Source organism: Podarcis raffonei, chromosome 6, assembly GCF_027172205.1.
Source record: "Podarcis raffonei isolate rPodRaf1 chromosome 6, rPodRaf1.pri, whole genome shotgun sequence".
Lineage (NCBI taxonomy): Eukaryota > Metazoa > Chordata > Lepidosauria > Squamata > Lacertidae > Podarcis > Podarcis raffonei.
The window spans coordinates 23,456,225-23,476,353 of NC_070607.1; the positions used below are offsets into that span (position 1 = coordinate 23,456,225).

Sequence of the window (20,129 nt, forward strand, 5' to 3'; positions counted from 1 at the left end):
AATGTACTGCGATGTTGAAAATATTTCTATTAGCGAACACAGTGGCAGCTAGTTGCAGATGTGGCTGTCTAGTTTGATTGTATTTGATGAAAACACTCTTTTTCTCTTCCCCATCCCTCAAGTTTTCTGTGTTTTGCTCTTTTATATTCACATGCTGTTGGGTTGTGTGTGTTTTGTTTTGTTTCGTTTGTTCTTTATTTTCTAACCCGAAAAAAGGTAAATAAAGATGTGTAATGATGATAGTGTCATGTGGTTATTGGGCAAAAGAAACTTGGACGGAAAGCAGGCTGACTGCACTTGTTTACCCAAGAAGCCTACTGAATTAAAGGGGGCTTAAGGTAAAGGTAAAGGGACCCCTGACCATTAGGTCCAGTTGTGACCGACTTTGGGGTTGCGCGCTCATCTCGCTCTATAGGCCGAGGGAGCCGGCGTTTGTCCACAGACAGCTTCCGGGTCATGTGGCCAGCATGACTAAGCCGCTTCTGGCGAACCAGAGCAGTGCACGGAAACGCTGTTTACCTTCCCGCCGGAGCGGTACCTATTTATCTACTTGCACTTTGACTTGCTTTTGAACTACTATGTTGGCAGGAGCAGGGACCGAGCAATGGGAGCTCACCCTGCCACGGGGATTCAAATCGCCAACTTTCTGATCGGCAAGTCCTAGGCTCTGTGGTTTAACCCACAGCACCACCCGGGTCCCTTACAAAGGGGGCTTACTCCCAAGTAAATGTGGCATAGGGTTGCAGCTGTGCAACCTGATCGGAAATAAGTGAACCCTAGTTTTGAAAGATTGTGTAAGATAACTTAAAAGTAAAGTGCAATCGTTCTCAAGTATGTATAGCACTGTACACCCCCATGCTTATTGCAACATTCCCACCATTGGGGTGCTAATTTACACCCCCCCATCACTTCAAACATATGGGAAGGCAAGATAGACTATTCATAAATGAAAACAATTGGTCCGGGGCCATGCACAGCTACATAGACACGTGGATTGATCTCACCTTAGCTGGCGGATATGTTATGTTCAATCAAGGCTTAGCTCCAAACCTGTGAGATGAGATGCATTTATGAATTGGCCAAGATATTTCCTGACAAGGACAATCTGACATTCACTGCTTGGATTTTTCCAGAAATCGTTAAAAAGCTGTTTCATCCCCAGGAGACACTTAATGCAGCCAGATTCATTGGATAGCCTTCCAAAACAGGATACTGTAGTGAGCTCCCGTGCATATTTCAGGTAGAGTTCACCCTTTCAGCTCTTGCCACGGTTTTCTGGTACCTTGCACAATATGCCTGCATTAGTACTGTCGTCAGCGGCTCTTGCAGAGCAGCAAGAGGCACTCTCTTAAAATAGTGCATTTCCTTTACCACTGAACAACCACAGCCAGGGAAGTATAGTCTGAGTCATGGAGGTGGAAAATCCCAGTTCAAAGGCCAGACCCACTATGACGTTCAGCAGATAGCTTTGATGGGTTGTGCGCTCTGACGAATCTGCTTTACAACATTGTAAGGCTGCAGTCCTATACCCACATTGAAGAGTAAGCCCCCCCACCCCCGAACTCAATCGGACTTACTTTTGAGTAGGCATGTATAGGATTACATTGTAAGCCACTGGTTTAAACTCTGCAGAGGAAGGAAATACGCAAATTCAAATAAACAAAGGACGCATTTGCACAATACATTTAAAGCACTATCATGGCACTTTAAACAAGCATGGCTTTTCCCAAAGAATCCTGGGAGTTCTAGTTTGTTAAGGGTGCTGAGAGTTGTTAAGAGACGCCCATTCCCTTGCAAAGCTGAGTGGTTTGACAACCACTTCCCAAGAAACTCTGGAAACTGTAGCTTTAGGAGGGGAATAGGGCTCTCCTAACAACACTCTGCACCCTTAACAAACTACAACTCCCAGAATACATTGGGGAAAGTCAGGCCTATTTAAAGTGGTATGATTCTGCTTTATGTGCATACTGTAGATGGGGTCACAAGGAGTTCCTTTTACCTATAATTAAAGAGCAGAGCTTGTTTGCCTTACTTATAAGGATGGAATTTGGATGCTTGATCCTCAGCAGCAATCTTTTACACCAATTAAATGACACACACAGCGGATTAAGTTGTTGAGACTGAGCATTTCTTGAGCTCAGTGAATGAGTTGGGCATAATCCCAAAGGCAGGGACAGGAGAATGTGGCATAGCCTCTTTCATAAGTCCAGAGAAATGTTTTCCTGTGTAATCCTGTTGACCCATATTTAGGTATGAAAATAATGGAGGTAGAATGATTTCCCGTGGCCCACTACTTAAACAGCTGTCGCTATTTTTGACCCGCCAGAAAACAAGTTCCTGGGTCTTCATCCGATATCTCGACTCCTTTGCTGATTTTTTTCCATTTGACCAGCAGATGTCGCGCTTAGGAGTTTTTATACTAAATGTCACCGACACTATAGAGGGCTTAGCTGAAGAAGTGTGACAAGATATACGCATAGTTGTAGGATTATGCTGCAAATGCTATGCGTTGGTCAGTATGCACTGATGTACACACGTAAAACAAATTCACACAAGCGTCTTCCACAAGGCAGACACCATTGCCACTCAGCGAATGCAGCTTTCTCCCAATTGAAGTGCAGAGTGTTTGAGGACAAGGAAACCAAAATGCTTGCTTACAGAGCTATTATACTACCAACCTTACTGTATGCTTGTGAAACATGTACCACTTATAAACACCATCTCCAATTCCTCGAAAGATTCCATCAACGGTGTCTCCGAAAAATTTTACACGTCACTTGGGAAGACAGGCGAACTAACACCACTGTACTCTGGCCGCAAAGATCACCAGTGTCAAAGCAATGATTCTTCAACATCAACTTCGTTGGACTGGTCATGATGCCTGATTATTGTCTGCCAAAGCAACTACTCTCTTCCTAACTTAAAAATGGAAAGCATAATGCTGGTGGTCAACCACAGAGGTTTAAAGACTCCCTCAAGACTCTCAATCTTAAAGACTCTCTCAGTCTTTAAAAATGTAGTATAAACACCTATAATTGGGAAACACTGGTCTGCAAATGTTCCAGTTGGAGAACAGCCTTTACCAAAGACGTTGTAGACTTTGAAGACGCTAAAGCTCAGGATAATAGGGAGAAACGTGCTAAGAGGAAGGTACGTTTGGCAAACCGTCACAGTGATCAACTCCTGCTCAGAAACCTAGGTCCTCACTGTGGAAGGTCATGTGGATCTAGAACTGGCCTCCACAGTCACTTACGGACTCACTGTTAAGACTATGCTCATGGTAGACAATCTTACTAGGCTACGAGTGATTGCCAAAGAAGAAGAGATGATAGATAGATGATAGATAGATAGCTGATAGTCAGACAGACAGAAATATAGGAAACATAAAGGATCATTATCCAAAGTCTAGCATAATCAAGAGACTATATAGTTCCAAACACTATTTTAACCTATATATTTCACAGTAGACTGTTTCCTTTAACAGATAGGTTACAAATGGAATATTGTTGCCAGTTCATATAGACAGCAGATCAATCAGAAACATTTGCTGCTGCCTTGATCAAGTGCTGAATAAACAACATGTATGATAAATTCCCACATAAATGAAATTTGAGGGGAACCATGTTTGAGAAAGAGGGGACGTCTAGTAGAGATGAGTGGGAAAACAACATCAAAAGACTGCAAGAAACTGATAAACAAGCAATGCAAAGACTTTCCTAACAGTAATCCACAACTGGCTGGACCAGGGTTTCCCAAATTTGGGTCTCCCACTGTTTTTGGACTACAACTCCCATCATCCCTAGCAGGACCAGTGGCCAGGGATGATGGGAATTGTAGTCCAAAATCAGCTGGCAACCCAAGTTTGGGACACCCTGAGCTGGATTTTCACTGGCGTAGCCTGAAGTGTTGGGAAAGTCATTTAGGTACTTCTGCCTGGTGTAGACTTGATATGGTGGGAGGGTTTTTTCACCTGAGCCAGATTCACAGGCCAATCAGATCCAATGGAAGCCCAGTACTTGTGAACAATATAGGCTGTCCTTAACTTGAGGGTGGGGTTATAAGGAACAGGTTGGTTCCTTCTAGTTTCTAACTGTCATTGTGGTCCCAAGAGTCCGGGAGCCCGAAGAGTAAGGTGAGGTCCTGGTCATTTTATAATGGCAATTCCCTATTTTTTATGTTTGCACAAACTCTCACCTGGTCACAACACCCAAGGTCTCAGTGCCTTCCTATAGCACTGGTTGGGGATCTTTCTCAGCTTTGGCATTGTATCAATAACACTTCTGGCTGTTATTTATTTTCAGGAAAATATTAATGTGTCTGGGAAGGCTATGCAGGATGAAAAAGGGGGCATTCATAAGATTGTATCATTTATTATTATATATCCAGGATAGCTAGCGTATCCTAGGTTTTATTTTCTCAATAACTTTAGAACTACTTCCTTATCCAGTTTTTAATAGGTTAGTTACATTTGCAACCTCCCACCATAGCACTGCTTTGGACAACTTCACCTGCAGATGTCACTTATCCCCACGCTATGGAAAATGTCTCTTATTGACATTTATTTGCACATCAAGCTGCTGAGTGCTGAGACAGGACGGGCTTTTTGGGTCGGCTAGAAATCCTCTATTTTTAACACTTTAACCACTGCAACTATATACCAAAAAGTGAATTAACTATGGAACCTCCCATATATAAACATATGGAGCAGATGAGGCCAAGGTTATGACTGTAGGTTGTAACCAACAATTGAAAACTGGAAGTGCCAAATATATATATAAATAGCGGTTTACATGGAGGATTTGCATATACAGTACAAACTCCAGTGTTTGTGAACACGTCTCTGCAAGATGGTCTAATTCTTTATGTGAAAAAACTCCTTACACTACCCAATGGCCAGAACCCAAAGCACATTTTCACATACCTGAGACTAAAGAACACCAATACCATTATTATTATTATTATCATTATCATCATCATCATCACGTGTTAGCTGCTCTGCAGCACTTGTTTTCATGTTCATAAGAGTTATAGGACTCTATCAGACATTCTCTTTGCACTTGCTATGTCTTTCATGCTTCTATCAAAGCTACAACCCGTCTTCTAATGAGAAAACAGATGCATCAGCAAGGCTGGCATTCTTGGGCAGCTGCGGAGAGTCCACTCCGAATGCCTGCCCTAGGCTCCCCCTTTTCATTATTTCCTAGACAGTGGCGGGGAAAGGGGAGCGGAGGAAGCCCTTTCACATTTGCTCATCAGTCTCTTTATAACCACCATTGTGATGTGAAGCAACGAGTTCTATAGTCTCAAGGTGGACGATCCCAGTTTTGTTCCCACCATTTAAGGACACACTAGCTGTAAGAGTGCCATCCGCTCAGGTTATTATCATGGGTTACTAAAGATATGCCTTCGGCAAATTCTGAGTTATGTGCAAAGTCCAGACCGTCTGAAATGGTTCAAGCTTCTCTTCATGTAAACACATTTTATAGGAGCTGATCCTTTCGCACTACACTTGTTTTTGACAGTAGCTTCTTGCATCTTAGCACTTCCTGCTATGCTTTACATATATTGGGTAATGTTCTGCAGCTTTAATAGGATTGTAAAAGGTGTCACATGAAATTGTAATGGCACAGAACAGAGGGGTATCATCGTCCGTTACAGCCTACAGGTAGATCCAACAGGGAATTGCCTTTTTGTTGTAAGTTATGTTGGCTGAGTAGCTTTCCTTGATCTTTAATCCTGAATGTGAACACAGAAATAGGTGGTTTATTTTTTGTGATCCTGAGGGTGTGTATGCGTTGGTAATGAAGTTCATGTACAGAGGAAACTACTGTTACTTCAGTATGGGTTAAATCTGATTAACAAGATTCTTATGAGGCCAAGACTGTAATCCTAAACAGAATTATGTGGGAGTAAGGCCCACGGAATCCAGGAATCGACTTCTGAAGAAACATGCAGAATTGCCTTGTACAGTCTCAAATTTACACATTAAAGAAATGGTCATGGCTATTTGCTTACATTGGCAAAAAGCCCACTGATCAAAGTGAAACCTGTGTCTACGTAAATCATGCCTAGAATATGGTTTTGCTGTAACTGAGATGGAAAGTCCCTGTTAAAAATGTCACCTTGGCCACAGACTCACCCAGTCCCCTTAAACCAGCCCCTATTTGTCAGTCTCAAGGGCCTACTTCATAAGGTATTACAGTAGGAGCTCTGGATTGCCTGAAATGTGCTATATAAATGCCAAACATGCCTTGACAGGGGTTGAGAAACCCAGTCTTTCATCTTCCCACCATTAATCTAGGGCAATTGTTTTATGTATTTATATTGTGTTTTGAATGAGACTTGCTTCTAAGTGAACATTCGCAAGCTCATGACCCCCTTTCCTTTACCCTTTGCAGCCACAAGCCTGTGCGCGTTTTCCTGGAAGCTGCTGCTGTTGTTTCTTCTTCTTCTTCTTCGGCAATCCTTCGTAGCTGAGTAAGATTGTCTTTCATGAACATGGTCTTAACAGTAGTCTGTAAGTGACTGTGGAGGCCAATTATTCCTTCCATACGTCCTTCCACAGTGGGGACATTGGTTTCCAGATGGGAGTTGATCCCGGTGAGGGTCTGCCAAACATGCCTTCCTCTTAGCACATTTCTCCCTTTCGTCCTGAGTTCGAGCACCTTCAAAGTCCACGATGCCTTTGATAAAGGCTGTTCTCCAATTGGAGCGCTTGCAGGCCAGAGTTTCCCAACTGTCAGTGATTATACTACATTTTTTTACATTTGCCTTGAGAGAGTATTTAAACCTCTTTTGTCACCCATCGGCATTATGCTTTCCATTTTTAAGTTCGGAATAGAGTAGTTGCTTTGGAAGACAGTAATCAGGCATCCGCACAACATGACCAGTCCAACAAAGTCAAAGTTGTTATAGGAATTCTAAGGTCTCAAATGTAGAATAAATGTTGATAATTGCACAATGTAAACATGCATGCATAAGTATATAAACCACATGTCTGTAATAGTACAGGAGAGCAATCCAAAAGCCATCTTGGCTCTTCTAAAGACTCTAAATATTTCCTCTGCTTTGCCTGAGAACACTAGGCAGGTAGCAATCAGGGGAAGTTCCTGAAGGGATTCCTCTGCTATATCTATGAACCTCCTTTGTACTGTCATGGTTTACCCAGATGCTCTGCATTGAGGGATGTCTGACGGGCATCCTGGTTCTTATGAAACACTGTTTTTTGTATAAACTGTGTCTGGAACCGTGTAAAACTTGCTAAATCCTCAGGAATATCACCCCTTGGCCTGCCTGAGCCACAGTAACCCCACCTTATGCGTGATGCAATTTATGACCGTTTGTAGAGGGGATGTCTTCCTTCTCCACGCCAAAATGCAAACCCTTAAAAGAGATGTTTCTTCTGGGCTCTGCTCTGGGTCTCTCTTACCTCCTTGCTAGGAGGGGAGGGAACTCCGTTGCAACAGAAAAATGAAGAGCTGCCTTGCTTTCGCTGCCTCCTGCCTCCTCCATCCATCTCTGACAGATCCTGGACTTGGGGGACTCAGCCCCTTGGGGAGATGGGCAGCAAAAGCCAACCACCCCTATTTTTCTATATCAATATTGAAGAAGCATTGCTTCGCCCAGGGGATGGATCTTTGCTGCCTGGAAGGTAATACAACTGAGCTTCAGGCTTGATTGGGATGGTTATTGGGGGACGGCATTCCCCCCCCCATTTTTTTTATTTGTTTTCACAACATTATAAACAAACAAACACATAAAAGAAGCAAAAATCATAGCCTTATTAAAAATTACACTTATTAACATTGTTAAGTGACTTCCTTGCTTCCCCTTGGTTGAATTTCATTGCATATCCATTTAACGGTTTTCCACAGCACAGTTCTTAAAAAAAATTAACTTAAACATTAACATCCTTAGATCTTCACATTATGAAATTAAACATATTAATTCACCACTTAAATAAAATCCTAGGCCAATTAAGTATCTGCAAGCTGTTTTCAGTTAATTTAACTTAACATGTTTAACTAAGTAATCATTAAATTGAGGGGGGACGGCATCAGTTGCACTGAACGGCGGGGACCGACTCCGGAGTGAAGGTTGCGCCCGATCCTCACAACAAAAACAACACACTGAACGAGGCGGCCTCTGACTAAACTCGCGTAGGCCCGGTGCCTCGGCCCGCCGGCTTTTGGAGGGGTTTTCGGTCTAAAGTGGAAGGAAGGAGCGGCCTCCCAGACCGCCTCCCCCCCTTGGCAAGGCCCGAGGCTCGGAAGCGGCCAGGCGGGAAGAGCCCTGAGGTAAAAGCGCGCGCGTGTAACAAAGCCCTGGTAACGCGGTTGCTACCGCCGGCGCCGGCTGCTTGGTAACGGCGCGCTGCCCCTTTAAGCCGCCGGAGGGCGGGACGGCGGCGAAGGAACCCCTTCCACGCCACCCCGCGCCCTCCTCCCTTCTCCTCAGGCCGGCTCCGTGCTCCTTTCCACCGCCACTCGCGGCTTGCTGCTGCTGGGGGTGGGGGTGGCTGCCGTCGCCGCCGGAGCAGCGCCTCGCCGGCCGGTTGCCTCCTTGAGGCGCGCGCGCGCACCTCCCATCCCATGCAGGCGGCGGCGGCGGCGGCCGCACAAGTCCAGAGCCAGCCAGGCGGCGGCGGCGACGGCGGCTGCCCGTTCCCTCAGCATGCCGCGCCGCTGCTGCTGGCGCCTCTGAGTCCGGCCGAGCGGCTGTCCGGCCGCCGCCGCTGCCGCCCAAGACGACGACGACGACGGAGAAGCCGCCGCCGTTCCGGGAGGCACTCATGAGCTCGGAGGCGCCTTCCCGCGCAGCCACGCAGCTCCGCGCCCTCTTTCGCATGGAGCCGGCTCCGCCCGCCTCGTCCGAGCAGCTGCTGGGAGCCTCGGAGTTCCTCAAAGGTGAGGCGGCGGCGGCGAGGAGGGGTCTCCCCTCCCCGAGTAGGGGTTGCCCTCCCGTCATATAAAGGAAGGGGGCGCGACGCAACAACTGCCCCCCCCCCCGCTGTCCCGGGAGCGCCTGGCCCGGGGCGGGGGTGAGAACCGCCTCTTTCCCCGGGGAGAAGTTCGGCGCGCGCCCGGAGCGAACGCGAAACTCCCCTCAGTCCCTGCGGGAGAAGCTGCTTCGGGGGGAGCCCTTGCAAATCCCCCAAATCGCGAGGCGGGCGGCAAGGGTCCCCCCGTCGGCGGGAGGGGAAGGAGAGTTATGGAGGAGGCGGAGACGTCGTCGCCCAGCTGCGAAATCTTGGTGGCAGGTAATGCTTGCTCCGGAGTGAAACCCGACCAAATGCGTAGGGTTATTTCTTTTTTCTTCTGTTTTTGCCGGGGGGGGGGACAATCGACTCTCCCTGCCCGCTTTGAACTAACACCCAAGTTCCAGCTAAGCAGCGGGACGTATAACTTGAAGATCTTACTTCATGGTCTCCTTTTTTCTTTTTTCTTGCAGACAGACTATATTTTGCTACTTTACGAAACCGACCCAGAAGCACAGTAAACACGCACTATTTCTGTACGGATGAGGAGCTTGTTTATGAAAAGTAAGTTCGTATCTCTTCCGCTGTTTAAAAAAAATTCCTCCTTCGCCTTTCTGCTCACTTTCGTTTTCAGCGTTGTTGGTCCACCCCCCACCCCACCCCACTTGTCGCCAAGTGATTGGGGAAAGCTTGGGGGAAGAGGGAGAACAAACTTAAGCGAAATACTTCAGTGTAAGTTAGCGGTATATGTGGCCAATTGGTTGTTTTTATCAAACCAGTCCTTGAGACTTAATTGCATTTTAGTTTAATTTTAAACAGAAAATGGGCGCCCCCTTCCCCCACCTCCGGTTTCCTGCTTTTTTTATAAAATGGATTCTACTGTGGCCATAGGTCTCTGTGTAAAGTATTGTTCTCAAATCGAATTCACATCTTAAAGAAGAAGCCTGTTGTAGCTGTCCGCAAATGTTGGGTTAGAAGTATTTTCTCTACAATTCGATGAAAAAGCAAAACATTGTAGATGCACTACTGATCTACAGATCTGTTAAGTGCATGCTAGTGGTTAGCAATGAATATAGAGTTTGCAGCATTAAACGTGCTCATTCAGTTTTATGGTAAATGAACCTCAGTTCACTGAACTTTGGAGCATGGTTGTTAAAATCATTACTTCATCAAGCTGCTCTTGTGACTGTGTTTTTGTACACTGTGATTAATTCTGCCTGCTGATTGATACTTTCTGGGATGAAACAAGCACTTCAGGAGTTCAGAGAATAACAAGAAGAGCTTTTAAGATAGTATCTTTCTTTTTACACTGCCAACTTTGGTTGCAGCACTGCCTTCCCCCTCCCAGCAATTTCTCTCTCTGATGTAATTTAGCCATGGAGTTTGGGCACTGAAAATTTACAGATGAAAGGGAGGGATTTGCATTAAAGTTGTTGCTAAATAATTCTACTATAATAGTAGCTTGAATCTACCTCAGTAGTCAGTAGCAGCATAACAAAATGGAAATAAAATAAATAAAGGAAGGCTCAAAACCTTCGTGATTTCTTTAAGTGATATTTATTGCCTAAGTACTTTTGCACTCTTCAGAGTACAGTCTGTAAGAAGTGATACTGCTTTGCTTTCAGTGAGATTTAGGCTGCAATCCTGACACAACATGCCTGGAAGTTAACCCCCTTGAATTCAGTAGGACTTGCCTCTGAGAAGACACAGGATTGCACTGTTATGACTAACTTCTGATAGATTGTGTCCTAGGTATCCTTACACAAATGTTTATTAGTGAAAGACAGATTAGACTTAACATTGGAAGGACCTATATTTAGCAGTGCAGTCAAGCTGTAGATATACATAGCAGTTGTGTTAACAATCCCTGAATGCTTTGGTTGTCATTCTTATCACTCTTCATTTTCTAAAGTGGCTCATGAACCTGCTTAAATTGGCTGGCAAGTTTGTTTCCAGTTCATTGTTGGGATGCTGATACAACCTGTGTCACTCTCATTTTCTTAGGCGCTTCAAATCCTTGTTGGCCAGTCACAGATAAGCTCTGACACTTGTGTTCTAGAAATATTTGAGGAATTGCACACTGCTCTCTGAGACTTAAAAAACCCACTGTGGGGAACCAGATTGACATCATTTCCTCGACAGACTTAGGATAAGAAGAGTGTTAAAAAAAACCTGAAGAAAAAGATGGATGGCAGCATAGCTCCTGAAGCAGAGTGTGCAGGGGAAGGTGGAAACACATGTTTAGGAGGAGGAAGGTAGTACAGATTTCTGGAGTAGGCCATAACCTGGGCTGCTGTCCAAGGTGTCCAAATAAGTAGGATTAATCCTTTGAATAGCGGACAGGGCTAATGTGTAGTGACTGACAGGACTAATGCGTTGCAAACTTGAAACAAAATGCACGTAGATATTCAGTGATGTGGGATAGGAAACATTGCAGAAAGTTTCATTTTCTAAAAAAAAAAAAGCGTTGCTTCATAAAATAAGTAAGTACTTTGAGGAGCACATCATTTTTTATTTTAACTACCCTGAATAATTTGGTATACTATAAGTAACATAGGCGCTTTTCAACTAAATAATTGTGGTAGTGGAAGTCAGCACAAGGAATTCCCCCTTGTGCTACAGGACTTCTGAATCCTCCTTCCCCAGCGACTTTCACACCCCCCCAATCTGCTCTGGAGAACCCCCAGAACAACACACAGTGGGAAGAGAGGGGAGATAGTTCTATCAGCGTAAGCATTTCTGGTTGCCCAACAGGACTATCTCCTTTGCGCTATGTTGAATACAACCCATAGGGTGGTATCTGACTGTCATAATTGGAGTCAACCCACTGAAATAGGCCACCCTGTTTACAGCACAATCCTATACAGTGGTACCTCTGGTTAAGAACTTAATTCGTTCTGGAGGTCTGTTCTTAACCTGAAACTGTTCTTAGGTACCACTTTAGCTAATGGGGCCTCCTGCCGCCGCACAATTTCTGTTCTCATCCTGAAGCAAAGTTCTTAACCCAAGGTACTATTTCTGGGTTAGTGGAGTCTGTAACCTGAAGCGTCTGTAACCCTAGGTACCACTGTACATGTTTATTCAGAAGTAATTCTCATTGTGAAGTTTACTTACAGGTTAGTGCAGATAGGATTGCAGTCTTAATGCTTCCATCTGATACACTCCAAGACCATCATTAGGTGAAAAATTGATATTTGCCCTTAAGGCTTTTGGAGTCAATTCAACTCCATGAATGAATGAAAACACCACCACCCCTATCACACGTGATAGAGTCAAAGTGTTCCTGTCAAATGCTGTTAATAGATTAGCTATTTGCCATGTCTACAGGTGCTTAGCATAGGACCTGCTCTGTTTATTTCATGTGAGAAAGGTGACCATAGAAGGTGACAATACTTTTATCTTTTATCTATTTTCATAATTGACAACACACTCACTTGCCCAGACATTGCCACAAACTGTGTTGGGGATCAGTAGTACCCTACAGATTTACAAAACTCCTTTCTGAACTTGATTTTTGCAACATTTCCTCTTCATCTACCTTATGAACCAGCAAAATATTTTTAATAGATTATATCCTATGGTGGCTTTGCATCAGCATATGCACTTACTGTGAAAGGCAGGGCTCATACTGATTATCTATCTCCCCAATGCCATCCACACTCTTAACATCTACTTGGAATTCAGGGATTCTTTGGGACAGTATGGGATCACAGAATCATAGAATGTGCATAAAAGCTGCAAGTGTTAGGAGGGATTGATGGAAATGGAAGTGCTCCCTGCACAAAGCCATCGTTGGATATAACCCATACAGTGGTGCCTCGGGTTAAGAACTTAATTCGTTCTGGAGGTCCGTTCTTAACCTGAGGTACCACTTTAGCCAATGGGGCCTCCCGCCACCAGCGCACAATTTCTGTTCTCATCCTGAAGCAAAGTTCTTAACCTGAGGTACTATTTCTGGGTTAGCGGAGTCTGTAACCTGAAACATCTGTAACCTGACGCATCTGTAACCAGAGGTACCACTGTAGTTATCATATTGCCCAAAACTTAGCAATACAACTTTGGGTATTCTAATTGCAGTTGCTAAGGTTGCAAGCAGCCATCACCCTTAATCCAGTATGCAGCAAGACTTGATGCCCATTCTCAGTCAAGGACTTTTAACTGGTCACTTTTTTTCACAGAAATGTCTTTACAAAATGGGGGTTCTCAAATCAAATTCACATTACAAATCAAATTACCAAGGGTATACCATATCAAGGGTATGATGTCACTGGCTTTCCCCCAAAAGGATAAATAAAGTCTTTGGAATTGTTGTCTGTCTTCAGCCGTGGACTACCAGTGTCAGAGAGGAGCTTCCTCCTCGGTGTGACCTGTGGAATATGTTTACCCCCAATCTTCCACAATACTGTTTGCAGCATAATAATGTTACAACTGATGAACAATTAGGGCCATTCAAAAGACATTTCCAGTGAGGCAAAATATGCTTTCCAGACCTTCAAAATAATGCAACAAAATTTTGGTTATGTGAAGGAGGAGGAAGGTGTCCCAAGAGCTTGAAACCTAGGCCCATCAGGAGCTGAGAACCTTAAATTTACATGGTTCTAGATGAAATATAACAACTGATAATCTTATTGCCAAAGGCACACAAAGTTCAGTAGTGGGGAGGGATTGCTTTGGTTGGCTCATTGAAACAATCAAATTAGAAATTCCCCCATAATACCTTGGCTGTAAATCCAGAAGTCTTTCAGCAGCATTTTTGGTTTATAAAATTCCTCTGTACAGTATGCCTGTATTGCTATACTGATCCATTAGCTGAAGTTTCCAACATTTAAAGAATTTCACTAATGCATATTCCTGTTCCAGATGACCCATATTCCCTGTTCACTTTTATATAGCTTTACTTATACTTAAACCACCAGGAAGACTAAAAAAAATCATTTCTTAGTCATGTGAAAAATAGGGGCTTTTGTTGTTTGGCCACATAACGTCACTTAAAGCCTACAGCTCTTAAGAATAATTGTATTGTAATCATAATAATTCAGTTGAGGATCAAAACTTTTAAGGGATATTTCAAAATACTCTGTTTTGTACAACAAATTACCTGCCTCTGGTACAACAAAAGAAGCTCTTATTTGAAGTAGCTCATTTTAAACCTAGCATCAGGAGGGATTCTGTAGGTTGTGCACTCATATGAACTGCTTATTGCAAGAAATGAAGAACCCTGGACTTCATTTGGGATCTAAAGCCATAGTGACATAGCTTTCTTGCTCAAGAAGACTATCTTCACTTTCAGAATCTGCTTTTTAGGTTTATCTTGATTTCTCTGCAGATTAGTACCCCGCCCCCCGCCAAATTCTAGCTCCATTACAATTGATGTAAAGTTCAGTTAGTCAGTGGTTCTAGGAAAGTTTCAGGTACTATGAGAGGAAAGGCCTTGCTCTTTGTCTTATTTTGCTTGTAAAGTGCGCTATACTCCCATTTCCTCCCTAAAGCTGAACTAGGATTTTTAACTGGCTGATGCCGCCTGATTCAAGAGCATCAGGAGACTAGATAGCGCTTAAGATAACAGTGTATTTTTTCCAACTTTAAACATGCTTTAAAGCCTATAAACACTGGTTTCTTTAATAAATCTCGTTTTATGTTTGGCAACCAGAAATTTGTGTCTAGGGTTAATCTTGCTCTGCAGTCCTACTTGCTTTACCCGCTTGAACCACAGTTCAGGGATTTGGAATCTTCCCTAGTCACAGGGATTCAGATTCACTCTCCAATTATTGGGAGGTCAGCTGGTTTTGCTTTATACTGGGTGGCCTACCAGTCTTGGTATAATTGATATGTGGCAACTGCTGTTCAAAATACTTTGCATACTAAAACATGCGTAACTGAAGCATCTCCATCCAAAAAAACAAAAAATCACCCCTTTGTGGCTTTCTTCTGAAAAATGTTCCACTGCATGGTCACTACTGTCAGCTGCCTAATCAGAATGATTGCATGCTACAAGAGCTTACTGCTGGATCATACCAAAAGGCTAGCTAAGAATGCTGACCAGCGGCCAACCAGAGGCTTCTGGGAAGTTTCCAAGTAAATGAGAGCAGCAGTCATCCCATATTGATGCCTCCAGAACCTTGTAATAAGGGGTATGCTGTTGGCATTCATAAAGCTTCTGCTCAGCTGTCAAAGCTAATAGACCTACTTCTCAGTGAATTTGTCCAGTGCTTTATTAGAACTATTTAATAAAAATAGGGGCCATTGCCCCAACTTGTGCTAAGGACTTTCCCTACATTAATTATGCTTTGTTTAAAGAACTATTTTCTCTTCTCGTGTCCTCAGTTGACTGCCAATGTAACCACAATGGATGACCTCCAAGTTCTGGTACTATGAGTAAAATCTTGTCTAATTCCTCCACAAATGCCCTTTAGCCATCTTAAAAAATAACAACACCAAAAACCTTAAAAAAAATAAAAATCCTACTCTTCAGTGTTTCAGCATATGTTTAAAAAAAACCCCTGTTTCCAGATTTAAGAACAGTCCTGATGAATCAGGCCAAAGGCCCATCTAGTCCTGATGAATCAGGCCAAAGGCCCATCCTGTTCTCATTGAAACCAATCATATGCTTCTGCGAAGCCCACAAGTAGATCCTGGGTGTAGTACCATTCTTCCCACCACCATCGCATGATGCCCTACAACCGGGTTTTCAGAGCCATACTGCCTCCAACAGTGAACACAGCCATCATAGCTAGAAACCACAAATAACCTTGTCCTCCATAAATTTGTCTAATTCTCTTTTAAAACCATCCAAGATGGTGGCTATCACTATTTCATATGGAGTGAATTCCATTATTCAGCTATGTGAGGGTTATTCTTTTCTTTTCTTTTTGTCTGTGTTCCCAAACCACACACACTATTCCAAGCTGGCACTGTTTTAAAGTGTTTGCACTCCTACCTACCAGGACATGTCCAGAGCTTTGGAAGACTTTGCTTTTTGTCCCATGATCCTTGCACTTTGGTGTTTGCCTCCGACATCTATATGAAGCTCTTGGGAGTGGTCCTTAGGAGCTTTGGGGCAAAGTCTCGTAACATTTATGTTGGGAGGGGCTGTACATGATCTGTACCATTGTCTTGGTGGACTGGGTGAAGTCCAGTAAACTGAGTATGAACCCTGAGAAGATGAAGGCATTGTGGGAGATTGGCCTGTTATTGATGGGGTCACACTCTCTCTGAAAGAACTGGTACTTGGCTTGCCGTAACAATTTATATTTGGCTTGCTAGAATATATGACCTTTTTTTTTTTCATTTGAGTAACTTTTCCACTGTTTTAATGGAACTGCCTTGCCCTTTAGTCTTCTTGATTCTGTCATTGCTATCAAACGACATCTCTTGGCCTGTCTAGCCTTAAAAATAAAATAAAAAATAGAGGTATAACTTTCATAGTTTATAAATTGCTCCATTTCCTTAAAGAATTTGACTGTCTTTAATGACACTTATCACGGTTAAATTAATTCTTTCTTTCACTTTAATGGATGTTATTATTTTAAAACTGAATTACTTTGTTTGAGAGCCATGGCAGTGTTTTGCTAATGATAGCGCTGTGACTGTTTCCCACTTGACCATTTACTGGGCATCACTTGTCTTTCCTTAGCAATGCTGATCAAAACATAATTTAGAGTACATCTGCAGTTTGGTTCACAGCAGGATTAGAGTGGAGAGTGGTCTTAGCATACTTCAGTCTCTGCCTGGAAGGCTTCTCTGACATCAGAGTATATCTGTACAGGCAGTGGTGTAGTAGGGGTGTGTGTGTCGCCCTGGGCACAAAATTATGAGGGAATGCAACCAGGCACCCCCATGCAGGTGCCGGCTTCCGTGGTGATCCCCACCCCAGTGGGGACCTAGAAATCTAGAAACTTTTAATCCAATTTATGTCGACTAATCAAGTAGTCAGTTGGTCTGTTGCGTTTGTTTGTTAGAAACCATTTTCATCACAAAAATACAAAGATACAACCAGTTTAGAAATACATTTTAACATAAGTGGTCCCTGGCACATGGTACGCCATGTTCTACAATGGAATTTTCTGATCTGCTAACGCAAATAGAAACTTCCTATGTAGTGCATTTATCCCCATCCCATCAACAAATATCAGATTTTCTCCCTATTATTCCAAAAGGAAGCTCTCTGGAGAATTCATTTGAGAAGGCTATTCCTGAGAGAATTATGTGGGAAGCAATACAGTAAGGAAAGATCTAATCAGCGTGAAGAAAATTTAAGCCACCTTTTTTTTGGCTGTCTTCCTGATTTGTGCATTTTTTTAAATCTCAGAATCATGCTGAGCTTCTGTTCTAGGTGCAGAAGGATGATGGAAAAGTATATGTCACTATTTTTGGTTCAAAGTTCCCTAATGCCATGCCTATGCAACATCATTATGAGTATTTGAACCACCATTAAGGCCCATTCAGTCATGCGACATAAGCAATTTGTAATGTGTGATGGTATTAGAAGGTGGCCTTGCCCATCATAAAGGTTCTTATGTAGTGCTATTAATGTAGTACATTTGTCATCGTCATCTTGGCTATTCCTGTCTGTTGGATCAAGGGACCAATCAACCGTATTTTGACTTGCAGAAAGTGTTCCATATTGGGGCAGGTCTTGAAGATGTTTGCAAAATGCAGTTTCCCATTTGTTGACAAGCATGGATTTACGTTGTTAATCCCCTATTGTAAGATATCTGCATTCTCAGTATCACATATTTCATGTTGACTACACTGGCTGTCAATTCAGTACCTGAAACATCTGAGTACAGCCTGTTGTTTCCTTCTCCTCTTTCTGAAGGCAGGTTAAGGCTGTTGTCCTATAATCCAAGTAGCACTTTTGAATTCACATGCATAGGATTAGGACCTAAAACCTTCTTTTCCAGAAATCACCGAGTTACTGTTTTCTGTGCAAGTCTACTTTTTATCAAAAAAACTGTTTACTGATGTTTCATTGCATCTAATACCACTGTCTTAAAATCACTGAATACCATTGTGAAATGTATATGAACACTTAAATTTTTAAAATAGGTATATATAGCTTCCTCCCCATCCTGCCACCTATTTTCAGGAATTGAATTGGTTCCCCTGAATCCTCTTCAGGTTTTTTCACATGAAAGAAAGATCTAACTTTAACAACTAAGACTTACGAGATCTACAGACGATTTAGGCAACTTCCTGCTTCCTATAAATGTAGCAATCAGCAGCAGCTGCCTTTCTTTGTAGCCACATTGCTTTGATAACTTTTGAGTTCAAGTTTGTACCATAACTGCCATGTCTCAAATGCCAACTATTAACACTCCAGCTCTGCCAAGTCCAATTAAATATTTTATGATTAAACATCAAAACATGTCATGCCCAGGAAAATGAATGTGCTTTTATACTGTCTAATGAAAATAAAAAGCTGAATAGGCCAGCTATTCTTTTCCCTTAAGCCCAGTGTATTGAAAGTGATTATTCATGTTAAGTTGACATATATGTCTTAAATAAATGTCTTTGCCCTATTTTTACTGCTTATCTTGTAATAAATATGGTGAAAAGTAAAGTAGAGGGGAATGATCTGCAGCCACAGGGCTGATTTAGTCAGACTGGTAACTAATTAATGAGTTGGGAACATGTCATTGGCTTATTCTTCAAGAAGAATGCTAGCTCTTGTTCTGTTCTTTGCAAGCAGATCTAGGCTTGGCATATCACACTTGACTGGTTAATGCACAATAGGCTTACATGGGCAGCACATTCTCTAGCTGGTCTGTATCTGTTTCAAATGGAGGAAGCTCATAAGAACCTTAACTCCTTGTGCCTCGCAACTAAACTGCTTTGCTCCTTCTGAAATCTTAACATCCATCTCAAGCGCACTTTGAAGATACTGGATCTTTTAGGTGTTCAATCAGCAGAGAGACTATAAACCATGGGTAGGCAAACTAAGGCCTGGGGGCCGGATCCGGCCCAATTGCCTTCTTGAGAGCCAGTGTGGTGTAGTGGTTAAGAGCGGTAGTCTTGTAATCTGGGGAACCGGGTTCGCGTCTACGCTCCTCCACATGCAGCTGCTGGGTGACCTTGGGCCAGTCACACTTCTTTGAAGTCTCTCAGCCCCACTCACCTCACAGAGTGTTTGTTGTGGGGGAGGAAGGGAAAGGAGAATGTTAGCCGCTTTGAGACTCCTGAAGGGGAGTGAAAGGCGGGATATCAAATCCAAACTCCTCCTTCTTCTAAATCTGGCCCACGGACGATCCGGGAATCAGCATGTTTTTACATGAGTAGAATGTGTCCTTTTATTTAAAATGCATCACTGGGTAATTTTGGGGTATAGGAATTCATTCATTTCCCCCACACAAAAATATAGTCCAGTCCCCTACAAGGTCTGTGGGACAGTGGACCGGCCCCCTGCTGAAAAAGTTTGCTGACCCCTGCAACAGTTGCAAAAGTTACTGTGCCTGACAGTGAGCTACATCATACAGCTTATCTGTGAGAGACTCTAAATTCATTTATCAAAATGTCATACAAAGCCAAGTACCTCTTTTAAGCTAGCAAGTCCCATCAACACCAAAGTGGCATGTTTTAGCTTAATGTGTCTGTCTCCGGAAAATGAAAACGTAGCTGCACCTTCCAATATCACAGAGCTGTGGGACTATATCTGACATTAGCTTTGTTTTGTCAAATACCTGATGGTGTTGTAGGTATACAAATCTTGTGACACAAAGTAATTGGATTATGAAAACAGGACTACAAAGAAAATGTTAATTAATGGAATACTTACTCAAATTGCTTGAGTGCATACTTTCCCCCAGTCTATAAAGTGCTGCTTTTGCACTCTTTAACCTGAATGGGCCTATCCTATATGTGTGTGTTATGGGCTGGCAACAGTTACTAAGGACTCTTGGAAGCATGACACTTGGTTTGTGTATCAGCTCAGGTCCTGTCCCTCTTTTACAACAGTAATGCCTCATCTTTATTCCTGGAAGTGATCACAGCCTCCTGGACTCAAGTTCACTCTTTATAATACATTAGCAGCAGCAGCTTATTGTCTATTATATTTTAATTATTTCACTCCATTTGGAGTTCTTTTTTTTAACCTAAAAGTGTTGTTCTGCCCCTACATTACCATTTGGGTAATTACCATTTACTGAGTTTTCAG

The 20,129-nt window shown here is 43.0% G+C and overlaps 1 protein-coding gene across 6 annotated transcripts in view; it reads left to right on the forward strand.

The window, feature by feature from the left end:
- Positions 1 to 8,375: 8,375 nt before the first annotated feature.
- CDC14A (cell division cycle 14A) overlaps positions 8,376 to 20,129 on the forward strand; it is a 93,361-nt gene continuing 81,607 nt past the window's right edge. For 2 of the 6 annotated variants that reach the window (XM_053391612.1, XM_053391617.1), the window contains exons 1-2: positions 8,376 to 8,906; positions 9,451 to 9,541. In XM_053391612.1, the coding sequence (XP_053247587.1) occupies positions 8,792 to 8,906; positions 9,451 to 9,541 (206 nt within the window). In that variant the 5' untranslated portion in view covers positions 8,376 to 8,791. Of the gene's footprint in view, positions 8,907 to 8,926; positions 9,296 to 9,450; positions 9,542 to 20,129 lie in introns of those variants that run through there. The other 4 variants (XM_053391613.1, XM_053391618.1, XM_053391615.1 and 1 more) reach the window with 3 other exon arrangements.